Source organism: Lichenostomus cassidix, chromosome 7, assembly GCF_008360975.1.
Source record: "Lichenostomus cassidix isolate B80296 chromosome 7, HeHo_3.0, whole genome shotgun sequence".
NCBI lineage: Eukaryota > Metazoa > Chordata > Aves > Passeriformes > Meliphagidae > Lichenostomus > Lichenostomus cassidix.
This window is the reverse complement of record NC_139488.1, coordinates 14,786,685-14,810,878: the sequence shown is the minus strand read 5'-3', so window position 1 is coordinate 14,810,878 and position 24,194 is coordinate 14,786,685. Positions and strand designations below refer to the sequence as shown.

Below are 24,194 nucleotides of genomic sequence, written 5' to 3'. Positions count from 1 at the left end.
TATTCTTTTTCCAAATAACAATGAAAATACTTTGAAATGACACAATATAAACAGCACTAAACATTGAAAATGGCCAAGTACAAAGACTACTATTAAGAACAAATTAATGTTAAAACCAGATCTGAAGGTATTTTGATTGATAAAGTATGACAAATGAAACTGATGTTAAATTGTACTTCATAGGCTTTTCAATTTAAAGTCGCCATAGTACAAAGTCACATCTGCAAAAATCTAGAATACTTTATATGAACTCATGAGTCTTCATAAAATACAGTTTTAATAACCAGCATTTTCTAACATTCTAAATTAAAGAGTTTTCACTATGGAAAATTCTCAGAGGCGCTAACACCTACAAATGAAACACACTCAACAGCTGCCATTTGCAAATTTACATTACAGAAAAATAGAGTAGCTGTCATTTTTGTTCTATGCAATATCATGCCAAACTGCAAAAGGCATAACACCCGGATGTATGTGAACCTGAGTGCTATAAAGGAAGGTTCCATAGTATTTTACATTTCATGCCTTAAAGGAAAAACACACCTACAGAACTGCAAACTGTATGTTAACATATACCAACTAACACTTCTAGTTTGGCTTTGGGGTTTTTTTCTGTTGTTCCCCATGTGATTTTTTTAAATGTAATAATAAAAATTTGGTGCCTGGAGATAGAAATCATCACCCCTGTGCAACAAGTGCAGTGTTCACCCTCCTGCCCACAGCCCCTGCCTGCACTTTTCTCACTGACCACAACAAGAGGCAGCATTTATTTTGCCTTCAAGTGTCTGTTGAGTAAGATCCCAAGATATGGAAGAAGACCCATTTTAGACGGGCCACCAATTACCACCACAGAGTGATGGTTTTCCAACCCTGAATTTAACAGATGATTGAAAAATTACAGATTTCATTTCCCACTTCTCACTTAGCTGGCCAACAGCTGATGTAGTACGTTGATTTTTATAATACTCCCTGGATTTACAGTGTTCAAAACAATTCAATTCTAGCAGTTCTAGAGTATACAGCATGTAGCAAACTAACAAGAAAACTTCTACAAAACTAGAGAGAAGTTACCAGCATGCAGCTGGGCTCAATTCTGCCAGTATCGCAGCTTTTGGAAAGGACCTGAGTTCACATAATAATTCCATCATTTGGAAAGCTTCCTGACACAAATAAGCTCTTCATCGATGGGGATGTATAAGGAGAGACATACGCCCCTCTATGAATTAATGTTTCCTTCCACCACTCTAAATGTTTAATGCGGAACATCTTCAAAGATCATAATTGTAAGGTTATTATACAGTTTAACTCCCACAGAAAGTACACGGAGCTAACTGCGTATTTGTCACTGCAGTGGGGCCAGAACTGGGTTTTCCTGGCTTCTAAAATCAGAAAATTGCACTTCTCAAAATGGGCTTTTGATAACAGCTTATTGTTTCAATCCACAGAATTCAAAACACCATTCAAAACACCAGTTTTATGTTTGAGACAGAAACGCCAGCTATTCAACTGTGCAAAGCACAGGAAATGCAAATTGCATGTATATAGAAAGCACAAAAAAGATTACTCTTTTATTTGTACTTACAACACAGAGCTAACAAATAATATCTGCATGCAGAAATCAAAAAATGTAACTGTTAATGGCTGTATGCATACCCATACTTCCAAACTCTAATCACCTTATAAAACAAATGTATAGGATTATAGCCCTCTTGCTGTTTCTGAAGGCACTGTTGAGAATAGGCTCAAATTTACTCTGATCTCTTCCTGGGTCGAGACCAGCAGAGCCAGGCAGAGCCCAAAGGAGTGCAGGAGTGAGTCCATCCTGCCTGGACCATGGACACACCAGCTTCTGCTGCACAGCTTGGCAGAGCACAGCATGAGACCAGGGCAGGACCAGCCAGCCAACTCCCTGAAGGCAGCAGCTGTGATTCAATCTGCATCAGGGTCAGGTTGATATGCTCACACCAAAACTCATGTGCAAGAAGTTAATTTAAAATCTAATTTGTACTGTTTCCCTCTATGTTCCTTTTCCATGCAGAAAAGCCATATTTCATCTGTCTTAAATTCCCGTCTTTAATTCCAGAAAAGTAAATTGATGATTCAGGTTCTTACTGAAGCCTGAATTTATTTTGAAGTAGAGCCCAGGGAAAATAACTAAAGCAAGTTAATTAAGTATTGCTTTGGGCTCAGTAATATCAATGCTTTTCTCACCCATTACATTGTTTTAATTCTGCTTTGAAGTTGTTTTCACATATTTCTGCTTGTTTGACTCCTGCTTGTGTCAGCGCCATGTTAAAATTCAAAACTTATTTATCTGATCAGTACTGCCTCATTTTGACCACACGTAACAAAGTCAGGGCACTGCAGGGTAACACCTCACAGCTCCAAACCTGCAGGTTCTACTGCCTCACTTGTACAGCTGAAGTGACTCACTGACCTTTGCAGGTCATGCCACTCTCACTGTGGTTGCTGTGGTGTAGGCAATAGGTCCTACCCATTAATGGCTTTTTTTTTTTTTTTTTTGAGTCAGAGTGATGCTTTGGTGCACATTAGAAAGAAGTACTAATTTGGACTTCGTGATGAAATCATACATGCTATTTTTAAAAATAACAACAAAAAAGGTAACTTAATATTCGGATCCTTAATTCAGAATTTACATTCTGGATAAAAATAAAACAATGTGAATTTAAAACTCATGTATAGATGTATAAATCTCATAAAGTTTTTCTGTATCAAAAATGCTAATTGCTACTTACACCCCACAACATGCCTTTTTGCCCTGTTTTTATCACTTACGGTACATAAAACATCTTTACAATAAAGTTCTGTTCCACAACAGCTTGTTCAAATAGCAGTTGGAATTAAAATATCCAAGGTACAGATGATATGTGACACACTTGCAAGAACCCCTTCCAATACATATGCTAAAAGCTTTCAGATACGAAGTTCTGCTACGATCCTAATAACCTTTACCAAACTGTCATGTAAATTTTCTGCAATATGCAATAAATAAACAAATTTGCTTTTACTGTGACAGTAAACAGAAGCAATAATGTTTCAATTACTGAAAATACATATTTTGTGTGTGGCTGCATGTAATAAAAAGTAAATCTTTGCACTTCTCCATCAGAACCTGGGACTATTGCCCACAGCCTGTGCTGAAGGCTGACACACAGACAGGGAAGGATCCTGGGACAGAGGACTAGTGCCCAGCGCTGACTGTGATGGAGTTGGCTGTGATGGAGTTCACCAGGAAGAGACCATGCCATGCTTGTAACCACCCACTGCCCACCTTCAGCTTCACACTTTCCCTTGTGCCAGGTCCTTCCCTGCACCCCCAGCTCCAGGCACTGAGCAGCAGCTGCACACAAGGTACTTGACAGCAAAAGGGCAGCACAGGCACTGCAAAGTGGCCACTGCTGCTCTACAAACCTACACTGAAGCTCTTTTGAGAGATTCACTCACATGCCATCCTAGATATACAAGTCTATTTTTATATTTCTTTTACCTGCTCACACAATACTACACATTGCCAAGTTAGAATAGAGCATAATGGAAAAATTATTTTTGCAGTAAAATGTTTATTTTTCTCTATTGTAAAGGTAAGAAAATAGTAAAAACTTGTGCTTCTTTTCTTCTGGAAAAACACGAAGGAAAGAGCCACACAATTTCCAATGCAGTTTCCAGCCTAAACCAGCCATCATTTCTTGCTGTGTTAGGAAAACACTGCATAACTCAGTCACTGCATGGTTATCAAGGCCATACAACTGGTGAGCACAACTGAGGCGCAGTTAGGGGCAAAACCTTTGGTTCAATCAGCCTTGTTTATGATGGTGCCTTACCATACCACATCACTACTGAAAGAACAACCTTTTAACCAAAGGACAGCTTGATGATCCTGAACACTTTCAATTAACTTCTAACTGTGTCACTTCCTATGGTAACTAAAATCAAAAGTGATTTCTGAAAGGAAACGTTCATATTTTATTTATGGGATACTGAAAGTGTGGTGCAAAGATTGTCATATGATATCCTTGAGTTCACATAAGTTGTGCTACAGGGAACTGCTCTTAGTTTGAAGTGTTGATCTTGGAGATTAAGAGAGAGTTTGAGGGAAATCAAATGTATCTCCCATACAGGTAAAGCTGTGCTGAGTGAAACAGATTTTCAGGTTCTCTGTGTAATTTCAACAACTCCAAACATGCCTGTGAATACTGGGCTGTGTTCAAGAACCTTTGAAGCATACAGTGATTACAGAATGGGAAGAGGAAATCAATGATATTGTCAGACTATTGTTTTACATGTTCTTTCCCCAATCAACTGTGTAGCAAAGGTAAAATCAGTTGTATTAATTACAGTAGCAGGCAATTAAAAAAATTTTGCTGAAAAGCTTTTCAGTTAAGCTAAATTAGAGTCAATAAACACAAAGTAAAAATTTTTCCATTGAAAAATAACATTCTCAGTCTAAATTTGACAAGTTAAATGCTTGGCACATCTGAAATAAATTTAAAAAGTGACAAATTTAATTACACTTTTTTCCCCACACTTTATAAAATATGCCCGCAGACAATGCTAAAGATAGGTGAGTTACTTGAAGAGTTACTCAATAGTTACCATTTGACCTCTGTGTTCCAAGCTTTCTGCACACAGAAGTCGTTCCCGACACTACATCATCAGTTTATGAGCAGAGATGACAGCTGCAGACAGACAGGTATGAAACCACAGAGAGACACAACAACCAGTCACTGACACAAGCACCATGGTGGCAGCCAAACTTCTCACAAACGTTTTTCTGTTTTTCAGTCCATCAGAGCGAAAGAGAAATTTTCAGAGGTGAGATGAAAAAAAGCAAATTTTGCAGCTGATTGAAGGGAGCTCTTCACAAATAGGCCCAGGAAAAGCAAGAAGCTTTATCAGAAGCTGGCTTAAATGACTGTGCGTGGTAGGCGCAAGCATTTGAAAGTGTATTACAAAAGACATACGAAGGTATGAGGAGCTTTGAAAGTGAAGAACATAAATTTGGAGAGCAAAGAATCAGTGGCTTGACCTGTACCACAGAAATATTGTAACAAAATTTATGGCATTTAAAACAAAAACATGAAAGTAGAGAGATCACAGTCAAAGAGATTACGAGCCTGGCTGAATGTAGTCAAGGGAGATCTTAAGAAACCACAACAAAATAAAATCAAGGTGGGGAAAACTTATTTAGTCACACTGTACTTGGACTGTAGAACTGCCTAACCAAACCTCAGGATGTACCCTGGGACACAGGTGTGGGGATACAATGACAACAGCCACAAATAATTATATTGGAAACAATAGCTGCCATACATCTCTTTGGCCTGAAATAAGATATGAAGGGAGGAGGTGATCAGTGACTGGATTAACAGGATGACAAGAAGGACAAGGTATTAGCAGAGAAGTTACTGAATAGACAGTCAGAAGATAGATCCAGTAAGAAAAGCAAGTTTCAAGTTTCTGTTTTTCACAGAAAATGTTTTCTTCTGCTTCACACTATAGAGGAATGAAGCACGCACACACACAATTAATTATTATTCTTATGAAGGAAAAGATGAACACTGTGAGTGATATATGCCATAAAGACGATAGCAGGACAGCAATTACGTTATTAGTGGTCACAACCTTCACAGCATTTTTAACTACTCTGTCCTGCATCTCAGCATCATTCAAAAAAAAAACCCAACAAAAGAAACAGCAAAGAGCATTAGATTATTTCCTCACACTCATTAAGACAGGGGTAGCAAACTTGGATAAGGTATTTCAAAACCTTTTTTGTTTTATCTGCACATTTCCTGAATAATGAGACTCTAATGGCTGTCAGACAAAATACCTACTTTCTCACCAGTTGTGCAGTCTACTGAGAAATGAGGCTGAAAAACCCGTAGGGCTCTGTTCTAGAAAAATTCCACTGCAAACCTACATGCAAATCAGACAGCACAGTGAATCTATTAACCCTTTGGTTACTTTTGGTTTTTCTAAAATATTTTTTCTTGTACTCCAGGCCTGTATGAAAAACAGCTAGTTTTTATATAATGAAATAAATCTGTTTGACACATTCTAAAAAGAACGAATTTTGTCTCTACACCAAGATGAGAAACAAATGGAAGATATAAATATGAAGCTTTTCATGTCAAACACAAATGTGCCCCGATACAAGCTGCAACATATTTCCTCGCGATACTGAAGCTACATCAGGAAATGTCTGGATGGCTGTGCAATATTAGGTGAGCTCAGCAGCTAGACTGATTATTTGATTAACTGCATCACTTCTCTCCAACAGGCTGAGCCAAACTATCTTTTTTCACTTCAGGAGTATTGCTCGCATAGCCATGGTACAGCAGTAATGTTGACAATTCCTTAGATATTTTATGTCTGATTTGGCATACCAAAGGCTCTGACAGAGGAACCTGTGGTTTTTTTCAGAGTATGAAAATATTTGTGATCAGATTGAACATGTACTGTTACGAAGGTTTGGTTTTGCAACTTCCGTTGGGTTTAATTTTTATAAAAGTGAACTGATGAGAATTAGAAAATATTCAGAAGTACATGTAGTTCTGCAAGTGTAAAACCTTACCCTCCAAAATCTATTTCTGTACCTATTTGTACACCTTCCTGAACTGAAAGTTCTTGCTGCCTCAATTACTGGGGTGTCTGAGGCGATCCTGCTGAATTGCCCATGATTTTTAATCAATTCCTTACACATTCGGAGTTCTTAGGGGATTGGTTTAGGTTTGCTAGCTAGCGTCTGTTTTAAAGATCAAGATAAATCTGTATGCACTCACCAGCAGGGGAAGGAGAAAAAAAAAGATATGTTGGCACATATACATAAAACATACAGCAAAGTAACTGCAAAAATTGTTGTGTATCAATAAAGGGCATTCACATTTCAAAAGTCTCTTATTTAATGCTTCAACAGAGTGCAATTTCTCTGCAAAAGCTAGAGAAGAGTAGAGGGGTTGATTTTGTAATGCTAGCCAAAATGCAGGAGTGCATACAGTATTTCTGGAGAAAACAAACTAACTTTTAACATCCATTTACGGCCCTTTGCATTGTGTCTCTATGTCACCTGCTGGTTTTTCACAGAATGCAGGTTGCATCAGACTTCTCTTACTTTGAAAAAAGATTATTACAATTCTCAGCTTCCTCCTCCTCCAGTTTTTAGACCTAATAGGGTGAACAGGTAACTATGGCAAATGCAGCACATTACTTCTGGAGAAAATCAACTTGTCAACAAACACCAATTCAGAGCAATTTCCTAGTGTACAGTGCCAATACCTAATTTCTCAGTCACATCCTGACAGGTTGGGAAAACTATCACTAGAAGTTTGTTCATAAAACTCAGCAAGAAGAGTAGCACTGCAGTGCTGGCAATTGAAAACAAGGTGGGTCTAAAATACAGCTAGCAAGTGTGAAATGTTAATTTAAAGAGTATCCATAAAGTGAGATCATCCAAGAGCTCACTCTTCCTGGGTCCTGTTGCTTTATAGCCAGGCATATTTACTTTCATGTTTTCTGAGCTATGCCAGTCTGTTTTGGCTGGAATAGGAAAATTTGTGATTTGGAAAATTATAATACGGAGTGAGCAAAGCTTGAAATACAGTATAAGATCTGCTATTACAAAATACGATTCTATGATTCTCCTCTGGGTGAAAGCAAATGGTTTTTGCTAGTTATAAACCTATCTTTTCCTGACACCAGACATCTATTATTTTGAAAATGTTTTATACTCCCATTCCAAATTCTGTTACTTTTTTTTTTTTGAGGTCCTGGAATACAAACTTTCTACAGTACTGCATTGTCTTTTAAACTTGTTATTAATGTAGGAATGCTTAAAAAAAACTTTCAAGGATTATAACAAACATACAGTATTCTGCCCAGAGACTCTTCACTTCTGCTTAGTCTCAGTTAATCATCTCAACTGTAAAAATAACATTGGCTCCACCTTTTATAAATCTGAAATATATGACTAGAAACATATTTCACTTGCTGCTTGTGCAATACAAAAATCTTAAAACTGTCCACAGATGCTGAAATGCTTTGGAACTCAATACGAAATTTATAGGCATCTAAATAAAAGAATTAAGGAGAACTGACACACCATGCAAGTAAATTCTCATGGGCCTTTGTCTGAACTACTTAGTCAGTACTTGCCCAGGCAGAACTTCTGTTAAAGTCAGCTATGAAACACTCGTCTTCATTTCAGTTAAATGACATCTGTAATTGTGCATTTTCACCCACTTCATAGCAGGTTTGCCTGAGGACTCTGATTATTCAGTCATGCCCTCAAGATTTGACAAATAAATTGCATTTTAGATATAACTTGCCTTGCTAACACCAAAATATTTTAACTCTCCCTGAAAACAAGTAATAAGGAAATAATGAGTAGCCTAATGTTTGTATAAATAATTTTTATGCTATAGGAAATGTAGCATATTTCCCCCTTCACTGCTGAAGTAACAGCATTGTCCTGACCCATTCTTTTACATGTGGACACTAAATTTATTCAAGGGCTCAGAGAAAAGGAGAAAACTTAAATTTTGCAGATTCAACACAGCCTTTAACTTTGCACAACTGGACACAGAGAAAACTATTTAATTACCAATTGTATGAATAATCACCAGAATCGTGTTACTTATTCTCTGATACCAGTGAAAAATACATATCTGGTATCAGAAGAACTGCCTGATTTCCTTAGCAATATGTTGCTTCAGTAAGTTTTGTGAAAGTATTAAATACAGATGAAGTTATTTCTTCCAGGGTTGTTAAAAAACCCAACAGAACCAGCAGGTGTCTTTTTTGCAAGTTTTCCATTCTCGACAATTTAAAGGGCCAATTCCAGTCCTGCATAAACAAACAGAATTTTGGCTTTCTTAGCCATCAAAAACAAAAGTAGGCCTTGGTTCATGAAGTTATTTTTCTTAGGCAAAAAATGCTGTCATTCATCATCAAAATAATAACCATCTAGAGGTGACAAAAGGACATATTTTATTTCTCTCATTTGCAACCTTTACAAAATCTCATTACATAACCCTTACTTTTTCATGATACTTCTGGATCATCTTTCATCCTAATAGAAAATGGCAAAACAAATGAGTGATACTGGTATCTCAGTCTGAACTCTCTTGTTCCCAGATGCTTGGTTTTTCTCCCACTTTTCCCCCTTGTCCATTTCCTCACCTGAAATCTCAAGATCTCTTACAATAGTATGTTGTAAAGACAATGATGAGTATAAAGAAGGATATGATACATAATAGTTCTGATGGTGCCACCTATCTTGTGTTATGCCCTCTATGGGAATATAAACAGATACATTTGGCAGTAATTTTTGTTATTTCATACTCACCTTACTATCATTCCATTATCACAATTATCCTATTTAAAAAAATCCTCTTGAGATATTCAAAAGACAATTCAATATTCAATGATCAACAGAACAAACAAAAAAAGGCAGATACCTGATTTCACAATATAAAAGAGGTGCTGAAAGATTCAACGTATATAAAAGAATTTTTTAAATGACTACAAACATCTAGCTAAAAAATACCCAGTAGCTGACAGCATCCCTGGCCACGATCCCATTGTCCAACAACACTAGTAGAGTCAATTTTCCTTGGACAAATGCCTATCTCTACTTCTCCCCAAAGAAAGAGAAACTTTGTATAATTTTAAGAATACCAGTTCTTAAAAATGCTACAAAATTCAAGGGTTTAGAACTTGAGGGAGTAGAAGTACTAGAGGTATACAGTTTTAAGGATAAAGGACACATGAATGCTCAGGCACAGAGCAGAGCACCCAAAAGAGTCTTATTTCATCTTACAAAATATTTTTGATCCAAAGCTTATGCTCATTTTACTGCAGGAAAAGAAAAACCTTACCATTCCTTCAAAAGAAAATCCTGGTTGCATATATTTCTGATTGCTACAATAACTGAAGAGAGAAAAGTTTGACCTTTTCCAGTTTGAACAAGAATTGGAACAGCTCATCAATATAAGCGTGTCAGCTGCAGAGCTTGTTTTACAGTTAATGGCACCTATAATCAGTTTTCAGTAGAGGTGCAGAATTTGAAACATGCTGGCATTATAGACAGACCAAAGATTTTCCGGAGCTCCCAGGAGCTTATCAGCAGCAAAATATGCAGTATGACTGTTTTTCCATTCAAATTTAAAGACACATGGAAAGATGAGCCTTGAATATCCACTTTTGAAAAGTATGAACAGTAAGGCTGACGGAGAAGAAAGTGTTTAAAGACCCAACCTATTATAATGATTTCCTGTTAATAGACTTTGACTTGCTAATTTTTCTTTTGGCTCACCTTTCATCCTAAGAGCATAAACCAAACAGCAACTTCCTGAAAGAGCTGCTGAAATTACCTGCCAGAAAATGCCCAGAAGATATTTACGATTAAATCAAATACAGGCATTGCATGTGCCATGGATATAAGTACACATATGGTACTTGCAACAATGTGATGAATTTATGAGCAGTTATTAGTAATATTTTATATTATCAATTGCAAAAGCACTGTGGTCAAGAAGAGAATTCTATACTGTGCCTATACCTCTGTTTTGGGGGTAGAGTTTCAACAGATAGCAATATAGAATGATCTTCATATGGCTGTGAAACACTGAATGAAAAAGGAACAAAGCTTACCATCCTCAGAGACTGTAATGAAAAATGCCCTTGAAATGACTCTCCTTGGTGGCTGAATTAGACTGAATTTACTACTTAGTTGACCGTAAACTAATACCTTTATCTAACAGAAATATGCCTGTGCTTAGCAGGCACTATCTGAATGCACATAAACACAGATGCATGGTTATTTTATGGAGTACAGTTTCAGCAGAATTCTTTATGTAAGCATAAGTGTGAAGAATTGATGAGTCTCATCAGTAGCTTTTGATGGAGGCCAGACATAGGCACAGCATCTTTGAAGGGCATAAGGCAGAACCTCTTAACAGGGCACTGACACTGGGGGACAGCAAGCCAAACACATCCCAGTCCTGTTCCTCTCCCTATCCCTGCACCACCCTCAAAATTCAACTTTGTCACAATCTATCTTGAGGTCTAGAGGATTTTGGTACGTTACACAGAATTATAAAATTGAAGAATAATTGCCTTAGAAACACCCTAAGCTTTGAGGTCCTTATAATGGTCTGTATGATAAATAACCTAGAATCTCCCAGAACAGATACACCACAGTTCAGCTGGGGAGACTCTATGTCTCTGGCTCCCAGTTACTCCTGAAGAATTATATAAGAAACAGTTTATTTGAGCTATGTAAACAAGCCATTCCTTTAAAATGTATGGAAAACAAGGTGACAAATGGAAACAAATGTTAAGGTGAAAAGGGATTTCGCTAAGAGATCTGGTATCATTTTTAGCATTACTCCAACTAAAGAGTCATGTATGTAAAAGTTTAGAATGCAAGGCAGAAAGATTTTTAAAATAAGCAATGAAAGGAAGATGACTAAGGGAGTGTCCTGATGGTGGACTTGTGAAATACACACTGAGCACTCCACTGGGACATTCCACCTCATGAGTAGTTGGTGAATAAACAGCACTGGCAATGGAGACACTGGAGAAATGCAACCCATCATAAGTTTCCTGAGTAAATGTGATTCAACATGTTGCATGCTACTTCAGGAATAAAAGGAAAAAACAGTTTTGCTGTGAAAGTATCCACAGATAGCTCTTGATGAACTAAAACCCACAGACAAGACTTCAAGGTCAATTTTTCTAAGTCTGATAAAGCTTGGAGTTGCCAGTCCTGTCTAACAGGCCAACTAATTACCATATGTCTACATGACATCAACTGATTTATTAGGGTCCATCAACAGGTCCAGGTTATTTTCCAAATGTGATCTAGTTCACTCAGTGTCAGACACTACCACACTCCAGCATGACAATGTTCCTCACAACACCCTCCAGCTAGTTTGAGGGTGTAATGCAGCTGTAATGACTGGAATAACTCTTACAACTTACGATCAAGGAGCTGGCAAAAAACTTTGCAGTCCCATCCCTTTCCTACCATTCTTACCATACACAGCAGATCAGCACAGGACTGCTCATATGCTTGAATGTCATCACTATGACCCTGTGCACTGCTTGTTGAGCTGCCCTGAGACAGTGCCACAGAGCAGAGCTGTAGTACAAAGGGTCAGGATTTTAAATAGGTTCTAGAATTTGGCCTAGTTAGGTGTGTAATGTTCTCTGTTCCTGCAGCAGCTGAACAAAACAGGGTTTCATAGAGCATCCAAAGGGTTTATCTCTGCCTACTAATTCCCACGTAGCAGAATCTTCTGCTCTTATTGGAATGAGGAATGAACCTGAAATGCCCATGCCTATCATTTCACAAACAGGCATAAGGCCAGCAGAGCATATAGTGAATGATCAAAGGCAGGAAAAAGATTACCTTTTATAATCTGAAACATGATTTTGACTCTTGAGTAGTTTAAAACAGTTGCATTTACTTTCCAATTTTCATATCAAAGCAAAATGCAAAGAAGGTGATACCACATCATCCGTGTGCTTCATTTTGAACTACTTATTTTGATTTAGAAGTATGATCAAAGAATTCCCCTCTGCTTGATAAGTAAACAGTGACATTTCAATCCAGTTATTATCATATGCATTCCTGAAGGATTCATCACTGTAAGCATCTAGACTATGCTGACCTGGGGTCATAGACACCATCTTCTATTGCATTCTTAGAACTATATTTAAACCACACTTCAAATATTCTAAACTACACTGTGTAGAGGTTGTTACCTATGCCCTTTCCTAAAGCAATGCCATACATACACCATACTTCTGTGTAATCATCTGGAAAACCCTGGGCTTCCACAAGGAGGGAAGAGAATCTTTCCCACTGTAGTGAGTTTGCATGGCTAAACTTGGGCAGTGGGAGGGCTACAGAGGTGGCTTCTGGGAGAAGCTGTCACAAGTTTCCCTGATGTTTGACAGAACTCGACCCACGAGCTTTTTGCTGCATTTTATCTCCCCTGCCCAGCTGAGGGTGGGAGTGGTAGAGTGGCTTTGGTGGACACGTGGCATCCAGCCAGGATCAACCCACCACAGAAAGAGCAGCTCTCAGTGCCATTAACACAGCTTGCTGTAACCACATCTCAAAGCACAAGAAAGCTTGCAGTGTTACAGCAGTGATTTTCTAGTATATTAAACACTTTCTCCTGTACAGTTTGAGGAACTGCATGGGAGACAGGTTATGAAAGCATCCCCTGTGGCCACCTCCAATCTGCAAATACCCATCAGGACTAGCAGACATGGCCCAGCTAGAATAGGAGAACAACAACCTTGTCACATAATCTGTGGCGATTTTTTCCTGTCTGCAGAGTGAACAGGGCAGGAGGGTGGTATTTACAAGAGCCAGTAAACAAGTATTTTCTAAACAGCAGAGTTGTGAGCTTAGACAATGAGATCACATTGTACCTTAATGAAGTTAAGAGTGCAAACCTGTTCAATTTAACTCATTATTATCCACTTACCTGGATACTTCTGGAAACATCCTAAAAAGCCTTAAAGATTAATTTAACTTTTGTAGCTCTAACAGCAGCCACATTTCTCAAGCTGAAAGGAACAGCTGTAGAGAGACCACTGCATCCTAAATTTTGAAAAACAAGGACTGGATGAATTTGTGTTTTGCCTTTGATAGATTCATCACTAGCTGAGCTAAAAGTGAAATGGTTTTTCCTGTTAGTACTATAGTGGTGACCTATGACAAATACGTGTTTTGGACTGCATGCTATGTCTGACCCAAAGAACACATGGCTCTGTAGCAAACTTAACCTGACATTTTAGTTTAATATATAAAAACTCTTCTGTCTGGAGAGCTCCAAATCATTCATCATTATCTCATTCAAAATGACTGCACATCAGAAAGGGTGCTACTCATGCCTGTTGTGCCCCATTATTAGCAGACCTCATAAGAGAATAATTGCAGTTTATCAGTTTACTGTAATGCTCCCTAACCATTCTGCACCAATACCCATGGAAGTACAGCAGGTAGCAAAAGATCATAAGAACTTAAACTTGTCTTCTCTGTTTAGCTTCTCTTTCTTCCACACCAAAGAAAAGGACACCAGAAATTATTTACTGCTTGATAAACATTTCTCAGGAACTCTCCAAAGTACAATGGCTAAACAACAGCTTCCCAAGTGGTGGAATTTAATTTCCTTCCTTTCTTTCATTTAGTTTATGTATTTATAATGCAATTTTTCCAGACCTACAGCACACATAAGCACTTTCAAATGCCCCCTCCTGAAGGCAGAGTCCCTGGTCAGTCAACAGGTCAAGCAAAACAGAGCTCACATGGCAGCACCTTTCAGGATGCACCATAAGTTAAGACTTCTCTGCTACCTAGGTGCCAATTTTCATCAAACTTAAGGGAGTTATAGGACTAATTTATAGGATTAAAATATCTTTTTTTTTTTTTTTTTGGACACTAAGCAATGTAGTCAAAATTGTGAAGACACAGCCAGAAAATAACAAAGATAGAAATAGGTGACATGACCATTAAGTCTCATTTCCTCTGGAAATCAGGATAAAAAAAAGACCACAAATACACACATGAACTGAAACTCTTAGAATTAAAGCTATGCTAAGGAAAATGAAAATATTCCCAAAAAGTTAATATATGGTACTAATGAATTTCACAGAGAATGAAAGCTACGTTAAAATATTCAGAAAAAATAGTATCAGTTAATTCGCTCCAAAGCAAAAAAGAAAAAAAAAGAGAATTCCCAGTGGCAACTTAGTGACTGCTTTGCTTTAGGTGCAATAAACATGTTATGGAGCTGAACATATGTTAAAGAAGAAATGAGCAATAGTATCTGTAGGGGAAACTGCAGCTGAACAAAACTATGGTTTATTCCAAATCTGGTAAAACCCCCAATCTTCAAGCTTTTCCCCATCTCTGTGACCAGCTTTCCCTACAGATACAGAGAGTTTGCTCCAGGTTCAGGTTTCTCCTCCCACAAATCCCATCCTCAGTCTCTGTACAGCAGTACCAGGCTCTGAGGAGCCTCCTCTCCACAGAGAATCCCACCGTTCTCCTGATGGGAAGAAAGTGTTTAACTAAACTGCCATTGGGATTTATTTTTAACGTAGAAACACTTGCAGTGGTATAATCCAACAGACACAGATGGTAATCTGTCTAATTTGTACAGGCTAATTAATAGCATAAAACAACACACTGCCAAAATAGGGCAATTAAGAAAAATATCAAGTGCAGGTTTCCCTTGGATTGGTTATATTATTTTCTCAAAAACTGAATGTAGATTTTAGATACATTGCATAGGACAGAAAAGAATTCAATTCAGACTGATAGTCTGGCAAAGGAAACATGAGACAGCTCCAGACCTATGGAAGAGATGATATAATTTGTGAAAGATGATGAAACTTTTGCTATCTGGACCTCAACATTTGCCATCAGAGAGAGAGGGCTTTATACAATTATATTACCACAGATGAATTCTTAACACATTAAATCCTCTAAAGTTTTAACTGACATTTTACTTCAGCAGTTGTCTGAGTTTTTACCATGTACACCTGGAGCAGTAAGCTTTTTAAATAAAGCTGGGTTTGATATTTCAGAGAGTAAAATATTTATCAAATATTTTAAAACTTTCTGTTCAATAGGCCTTCTTATATTTAGATCAATGGTAGATTGCCACTGTTTTATAGTAACATGCCTTGTTTATCTGAAGAGGCTACTTGGACAGAGCTCATGTCTCTCAAACCTAAACTGTGATTTGCTAGGTAAACCAACCCAAAATCTGGCACCCACTGTCATTGCTAAGGACCCAGAGATAGTTTTGATGCTGCTGTGAAAATAGCAGGACGACACACAGTCACTGCTACTTTTTTTGAGGTTTTTTTTTTTTTTGTTATTTTCAATGCACATGTCAAAAAACTGTGTTATTTACCTCATAGCACCTGAGTCAAGATCAGCTCTGGTGAAGAGGATAATAAAAGGCTACTTAGGCACAAGCAAATTTATCAGCTCTAGTCTACTGGACTGACAGTGGGGTAACCCACAGTAGAGGCCTTTTCCTGAATAACACTGTCAGCGAGTTCATGAAAGTCTCCTGTTTCATTCAGTAACACAACACGGACAGAGCAGGAACTCAAGCAATTCCACTGCTATTAGTATTGCTGATCTTCCTCAGATCACTAATCTGGAGGTGAAAAAAAAAAAAAAGAAAAAAAAAAGGATGTTGAAGCACTAATGAGCTGTAAAAGTCAGGAAATACCCAGGCCACGAGGCTTCACATTTCTGTAGGTATATTTTCCTATTACACCAACATTATCTTACTCAGAAAGGAAAATTTTCTTAAAAAGGTTTCTTGTGCTTCAGCTAAATATAAAACCCCAGACTTCGCCCTCCACCCACATCCATCCACTATTGTCATAAGAACATCCACACTTGATACAAGTAAATTTCATAGGTTTTATAAAAAAATAAGCTTTAGCATTCAGGGGCACCAGTTGTTTCACAGATGCAAAAAAGCACTTTGCTAATATCAAAACACATCAGTTTTGTACAAGTAAGCATAGTAAATAGTTTAGAAAAGACAAGTTATGGATCACTATCATGCAATCAAATTCTCTCACACAAACACAAAAGAAGGAGAAAGTAAAGGATGTAGAGAACAAAAAGTTTTCATTGACCTGATTTGTCAGAGCTGTTGGCTGTGACTGGCGTGGTGGAGCAGCCCGTGTTAACCTTTGCGCTGTCCTTGGAAGAACCAACTTTGGGTTTGTTTTTCGTTGCCTCTAGTGCTTTGACCTTCTTGGCATGTTTACTTCCTTTGTAGTGGGCCTCGGCCTGGCTCTACAAAGGAGAACAAATCAGGCTCACTTTTTTCTGTACTTGGATATAATACAATGGAGGACAAGGCAGAAAAGTGACACTTTCAATAGCAGGCACCATATTATTTCACCTAGAAAATCTTCATAGCTTTATACTAACAGTTTTTGTGGATGCATGTTCTTATATATTCAAACAACAGGATTCCAATGAATATTGCATGTTTTCAGTAACTTGGAAAAAGAGGCTTCGAGATGACATAAAGCTCTGTCACTCCTAATCTAATTCTTTGCTTCTGTGGTGCTTAAAGATTTAAAGGACTATACACATGTAAACACATCCAATTCAGAAAGCTGCTACTCAGTTTTCATGTAATGTTTCCTAGTCTTTATTGCTTGTACTTAGAAAGATGTACTATGCTGTAACATGATTAAATAACCCATTTTTCCTTCTGTTTGATCTAGTACAAATGTCATAAAATACTTTCACCTTTATACTAACAGCAATTGAAATGACTGAAAATTGAATAAATATGGCTTCACTATTAGATCAAGCAAGAAGGGTTAAAATGAGGAAATACCATAGCTTTAAACTTCAATAGACTCAAGTAGAACACAGAAAACTAAATACTTATCAGTCTTGATTGCTTTATAAATAGTCTTGAATATTATTTTTTAAATAGTAAGGAAATTGGAACCTGAAGGACAGGGAGAAGAAGAACTTTTTTTAATTATAATTATTTATTTTGTCTGGAGTGGTTTATATATAATATACTCTTCTCAATCCACCCAAACAGAACCATAGAAATATGTACTGAGATGTTTACTTCACCTTTGCCTTAAAACTATCTTCAGAAACTAGGTCAGTGTTTTTGAAGTTGCACAGCTAAAGCATCTGGTGGTTACACACAAACATCTGGCCATTTTTTTCAGTGATATTGAGTCCCCTTCGTTGTTCCTGACTCTACGTAATCAGATGCCTTAACAAATCAGGCCACTTTGTTAGAAGCAAAACAAAGGAACTACATACTTATTACAAACTCCAAAGCTTGGAAATTTCAGCTAATGGATTTAAATGGTTTTTTTTTGACTTCTTAATAAATTAATTTACCAAATAATGGGCAAGAAAAGATTCCTATCTAGAACAGTGTGTTTGAATTACATTGTACAATTCAGCAATAGCTTTGCATTATTAATATTCCCAAAGACAGTTTTAAAACATTATTTCAGACATACCACTAGGTGCCTCTATTGAAGGTTACATATTAACTAAAAAAGTTAATATTGTTGTTTATTCAAATTAAAACACTCAGATAAAGCATGCTTCTTGTAATCACATCGTGGCACCTGACATATAAAAACATCAGTGCAAGTAAACTTTCACTGTGTTCATGCAAAACCACATTCATTCTCTCTCATCAATTGATTATCGACTATTTTATTTACTTCACTGTGTTAAATGAAGCGAGCCATGAAACAAGTCACATGCTTTTTATAGAGAGCAACTATAATATCTGAGATGCTTGAACTCCATAAAGAGTGCTGCCATAATGAGGAAAACTGTTTTAAGATCAGCAGAAATGGGCATTACAATACAGTCACCTTGGGACAGCATGTAATAACAGCTTTATCATATGGGAGAGTAGAAGTGAAGAGTAGAAACAGCTGGAGCAGACAAGAGAACAGACAGCATGTTGGAGTCCTCACACAAGTTACTGGCACCAATAAACTGACGGAGAACTGCTGCTAAAATAGAGGAGTGAAGTTCTTATACACCAGAACTTCTTAAGTGATTAAACATCCCATGAAACACAGTGCTTTCCAGCTCAGGAGGACAGTGTATGTCGTTGTGAGTGCATCTTTCCTTTTGTAGGAGATGTCAGTAAGCAAGCATTCAGTAAGAAAGGCTGCTAGATTAGTTTTACTTTGAAATCCTCTGAAAGTGAGATATTTTTAAAAAGCTTTATTATTATAAAAACAGTGAAGAGTTTATGCATCAATTGCTATTAAACTATTTCTTGATTTTAAAACCTTTGAAATATTAACACTCATACAAACACAATTTAGGGATTATAAAGAAACAACTAACCAGCTATACCACTAGTATACTACGTGCACTACTTAAAGGGACACTTGTCAACTTCTGGGTTGGATTTCTCCAGTTCTGAATGTGGGCAGAGGAGCAGAGTCCTGTTTGTGCCCCGTTATGCCAATGTGCCTTATTCAGGCACAGGAGTCTCACCCTGTCTCTCTCCACCTTTGCTGGGTTTTATCCATTGCTCTTAAGCTTTGCAGTTGTGACATGATGCACCAGAAGGAGTCATTTCCATCAACAAAATTCAATAAACTATTCACACGTTGCAGTGTACAAAAAGTGGAGCTAAAAATTGGGGTGTATATATACCCTTTCCATTCCAATACTTTTAACTTTAAATAACATCAAGTACAAGATTTTCTGCTCAAGCATCCTCAAGTTGATGATGTCCCTTTAAATATTTGAACTCTATGCTCTGCGCATATGTGTGCTTTTGGGAGGATCATATGCTGCCTGAGGCCAAAGCTATGACATAAGAGACATAAATGCACTCAAGAGAAAGACTTAGTAAGTCAATGCCTTGATAATAAGCCTTTCTGCTGATATTTGCAATAATAATGCCTGCAATATCAGTAATAACCTACTACAGTCTTTGATTCCCTTCATTCAATCCTCATATAGTGTACATGAGACCTGTTGAGAACAAACAAGCCCAGGCAGAATTAAAATTAAGATTTCCATAATAACAAGCGAAGCTTCATGGAAACATGGTGAATGGATTTATTTTTAAGTTTTCTAATTATTATAATCTATAATAGTTGTACATTTTAAGGCCAAAATGTATTGCTGTGACCATCTAAGTAGGGTTTCCCAAAATGCCAGCCTTCTCCATTACTAGTCACACTAGACCATATTCCTTTGGGGGTGGAAATTCTCCTGGTTTGATTTTAAAAGAGTTAGGGGATGCAAAATCTACCTTTAAAAATAGTTCCAGTGCCTTGCTTTGTCAGTTAAGTACATACTGTTTATTTCTACAGTGACTTTGTCAAGTTTCAGTTCCAGGGGCTGTATATTGTCAAACCTTTGGTTTTTAGGCTCTTTCAACTCATCTCTGTTCTGTGAATAGGAACACAGATACTCTTTCCAAGCATGAAGTTAGAGGAACACCCCTCAAAGTATTGAAGCAATGTTTTCTAACCACATGAGCACTGTCTCCTAGTCCTTTCAGACACACTTGAAGTTCAGAGTTTGCTTTTTATCCACTGTGGGATAAATAATTTCATTCAGCTGCCTTTCAGTAACTGAAATGCAGTAGCACCATGTTACATAAACCTTTGGAGTTTTCTGGAGTCATAGCAAGCAAAAGAAAAAACAGCAGCTGAGGCAATCTGAAACTTGAACTCAAGTTCTGATTATTACTGATACCAATTACTGTGATTATTAATTTCCCAAGCATTGATAACCTTATTTTTTTAAATATTTGCCAAAGCACCATATTAAAGGCAAACATATTTGTTTCAACTCTCACTTAAAACTTGCCTATAACACAAATACAGCAGTAGAGCAGAGGTTATGAGCTTTGTAGACTGTATCACTGAAATACTAAACATATTTTTTAAATAAGCCACAACATATAAAATTTTCATTTTTAGCTAAGGCAAGAAGCTGAAAATTTATTTTCATTTGCTCTAGTAATCCAGAGGAAGTTGTGTACACATAGGGTTCAAAAGTCATGTGCATAAAGGAAAGATAAGTTACCAGTTTTAATATAAACTGCCAATAAAATACAAAATTAACTTAAGAGTAAATATCTTAGGGATGCAATATTTTAAATGGATAATGAAGGTAGTTTTTGCTCATCATTAAGTACAACTAATTAGTGCAAATTCTGTGTCAGCAAAACAATATTTGAGAAAAGAAAAAAATAAGGAAAAACTAAAATGAAGACCTGTAACCACAAAATATCTCTCTATACTCATTTAGTATTATGATTTTAATTGCAAAATACTTTATTCCAGTGGATACAGCTGCATTTACTGTAAGGATCAATTCATTCTACAGTAAAATAATTTATCTGTGCCACAATTCTGTATTATTTAACTATTTATTTTTCATTTACAAAATTAGGTGACATCTATTGCTTATATAGTCGATATTAAATGTTACCATTGAACTATCATTAGTACAATTTTTAAAATAAATGCAAACTAGTTTAAGGAGGACACTTTTTGAGAAAGTGGAATAAGAAAATATTTCTATGAAAAAACTCCTTAATTGAAAGGAAAGTCTAATTTTCAATTGGATTTAAAACTGACCTGGTATTAATACATTGCAGCATTTTAAAAAAGAACCTGCCTGCTTCTTAGACAGCAGAGAAAGTCATCAAGTACTGGCTAGTAAGGTTTAATGGACAGGAAAACTTTCAGCTGCCAAAAATGTGACATTATGAATCAAAATGCAAAAAATACCTTTGTAGTGCCAGGCCAAATTCCATGAAAGTGTTTATGCATTTGTCTGGCATTACTTTTTGATCAATGGGGTGCATATTTTGACACTAAAAAATATGTCCCCATATTGGTAAGACCATGGCTTTGTGAATAACTGTATTTTAAAGTAAGTTAAAAATAATTAAGAATATAACTAGCAGACAAATAATTATGTATTTTTTTCTCATAATGTTTTTAATTTATACACCTTAAAATTTATACACCTTAGTTCTATCCAGAATCTTTTAGTACCAATTAAAAACCTCCAATCAATCAAACCTTGTAAATGTTTTAATTTTTAAGAAAGCCTGTAATTATAAGGATTAATGACTTGGCTGTAAGAAAGGATAGCTTTTTCTGCTCTTAATAGTGACCCAAATGCTCTATTTTGTTAAAAATCTACATTTAATTGCTACTTTCAACTACAAATTATTAAGTTTGAAATCTAAGTAGGATGTTGAACTAAGACTATATGCAATACATATTCAATAACCTTATATACTAGACTACATTTAAGAAAAAATCAACAATTCAAATTATCTTCTACATGTAAACATGCTTTTGAAAATAAACATGAATGTCATTAGCATATGGTAGTGCTTAAAACAACCTCAGTAGCTTTACTCTGTAGAAAGTTAAAAGTGTTTATAAATCTGCATATATCAAAAGATCTAGATAACCAGGAAACATGTAGATCATATGGATTCATTGCTAGCTGTATTGCCTTTAAGAAAACTCTGTACTACAGGCAAGACTGTAGCACAAAAAACCCCCAGAATATTCCCCATCAGGAGCAATGACTGACAGTGTATTTGAAATCTGCACGATTCATTTTGACAGCTCACAAGTGACTGAGTTTTAGAATCTACTTGCTACGTGAATGACTAATTAACTAAATTTATTACTACACAAAGAAACATTAACCTGATGAAAGGCTTGAGTAAGTCTAAAGGTTCAGTGCTTGTGTGTATGAGATCAAAATTTTTTTACAGGTTTATTCAAGATCAGCAGAAGTAGCCCTTCATTAGGTCTTCAAGGAAATAAGAGAATTGTACCATCAACTTTTTAGCTGAATGCTTGAATCTGCTACCACACCATCCAGTCTGGCAATTAACATATACAATTAAATATAAGTAGATCTGCATGGACATAAAGAAGGAGAAATGCAGAAATAAAGGGCAGATTCTGAAGCATCCATGTGGGTTCATGTCTTGAGCTTTGCAATACTAGATGAGTGCCACAACTAAATGGAACTGAACATGGTGGCTCACAGCTGCTATTTCTTCTCGCTTGCTACTGCACTTTTTTAAAACAGGAACTCCACCCTGGATGGGAAATACTCTCAACAGCAATTCTACTCTAACAGGCTGCCTGGTGAAGTGGTGGAATCACTATCCCTGGAACTGCTGAAAAATCATCTGGGTCTGGCACTTGGGGATATGTTTTAGTGGTGAACATGGTGGTGGTTGGACTCGATTATCTTAGAGGTCTTTTCCACCGTCAATGATTCTATGTTCTATCTCAAATCCTGTGTTCATTTCGTGTCAATACAATTGGTGATCTCTAATGAAAAATATTTTGTTGAAAATACCACAAAAGCCTCTGCCAGTAACAGTTCAACCACAGAAAATTAACAACTGAAAGACTGAACAGATATATAATCCTGAAAACTTCTATTCTGTTATGAAGTAGCTATAAAGTTGATTTTTTCCCTGCGTATCACAAAAAAGTTTCACATAAATTCAAGATTTAAAAAAACCCTACTTTTATACATCAAGCTGATTCCAATGGCAGTGGTCCTGTTAAGAGAAGGAAACTAACTGTGCAAGACAGGTGGAGCAGAGAGGCATTTATATTCATAACATATTGTCATTTTAATTCATAGCAGATCCTAAACTATAAAGCCCTCTTTCTTAATAGTAAGATGCCTACAAATGTTTGATCACTTAGGTTACCTGTTAGAAATGTTCTGTAAGAGTATGCATATTTATTTGAGTATATAAATTATGAAGAATTTAGACTAGAATCATAACTCTCATAAAAATTACATTACATGATAAATTAGGTAGTAGTTTTGAAAAATATAGTTCTATCTCATTTCTTATTATTAATATATATAATTGAAGAAATCTCCAAACCTGGCATGATCATACATTTTTTACACCAAAGATATGCTAGTTTTTCAATTCCATCACTATGGATTTCTAAAACCTAATTGCTCAAAATAGTAAGGTAGATTATTATTGAAAAGAACATAGGAAAACCAAGCAGCTGTGAAGATCAGCCATGTCATGCAGAGTTGACTCATATTTTAAATACCTTACCAAACTTCGTTAAAAGCTCTGTTAAATAGCTGTTATTTGAACAGAACTTTCATCATGTTATAACCCTGTACCCTATAATCATGCAGTATTTCTGTCATGTTGGAGCTAACAGCTTTCATCATTTTGTCAGTTCTGTCTACAAAACAGAAAATTACCTTCACAAGTTCCTGAGATTTATGCTTTTAATTACCTCCTATCTGCTTCACTACCCTCCATACCCAGAGGATCAATATAGTCTTATTTATAAGGAAAATGTAAAACGTTTGACAAAAGACAATGACAGTTCTGTAGAATTTTATGTGATGCTATTGATTATTTTGTTTATTATCTTTTTGACAGCATGAATGATTAACTTAAATTTGCAACGTCAACCTTTGGTAATACTTGCCTGAATTTCCAAAATTTGCCTTCTGGCTTTTTTAAAAGTGAGCACTGTCATCACATCATTTTAATTAGCTTTAAATGCATCCAACAATAAGACGACCTTCACCTTCTCCAAATTCT

The 24,194-nt window shown here is 36.5% G+C and overlaps 1 protein-coding gene across 6 annotated transcripts in view; it reads right to left on the bottom strand.

Moving 5' to 3' along the window:
- Positions 1–24,194, bottom strand: part of ZNF385B (zinc finger protein 385B) — a 159,508-nt gene that overhangs the window by 6,910 nt on the left and 128,404 nt on the right. For all 6 annotated transcript variants that reach the window (XM_085066325.1, XM_085066326.1, XM_085066328.1 and 3 more), the window contains one exon: positions 16,708–16,870. In XM_085066325.1, the coding sequence (XP_084922451.1) occupies positions 16,708–16,870 (163 nt within the window). The remainder of the gene's footprint in view (positions 1–16,707; positions 16,871–24,194) is intronic.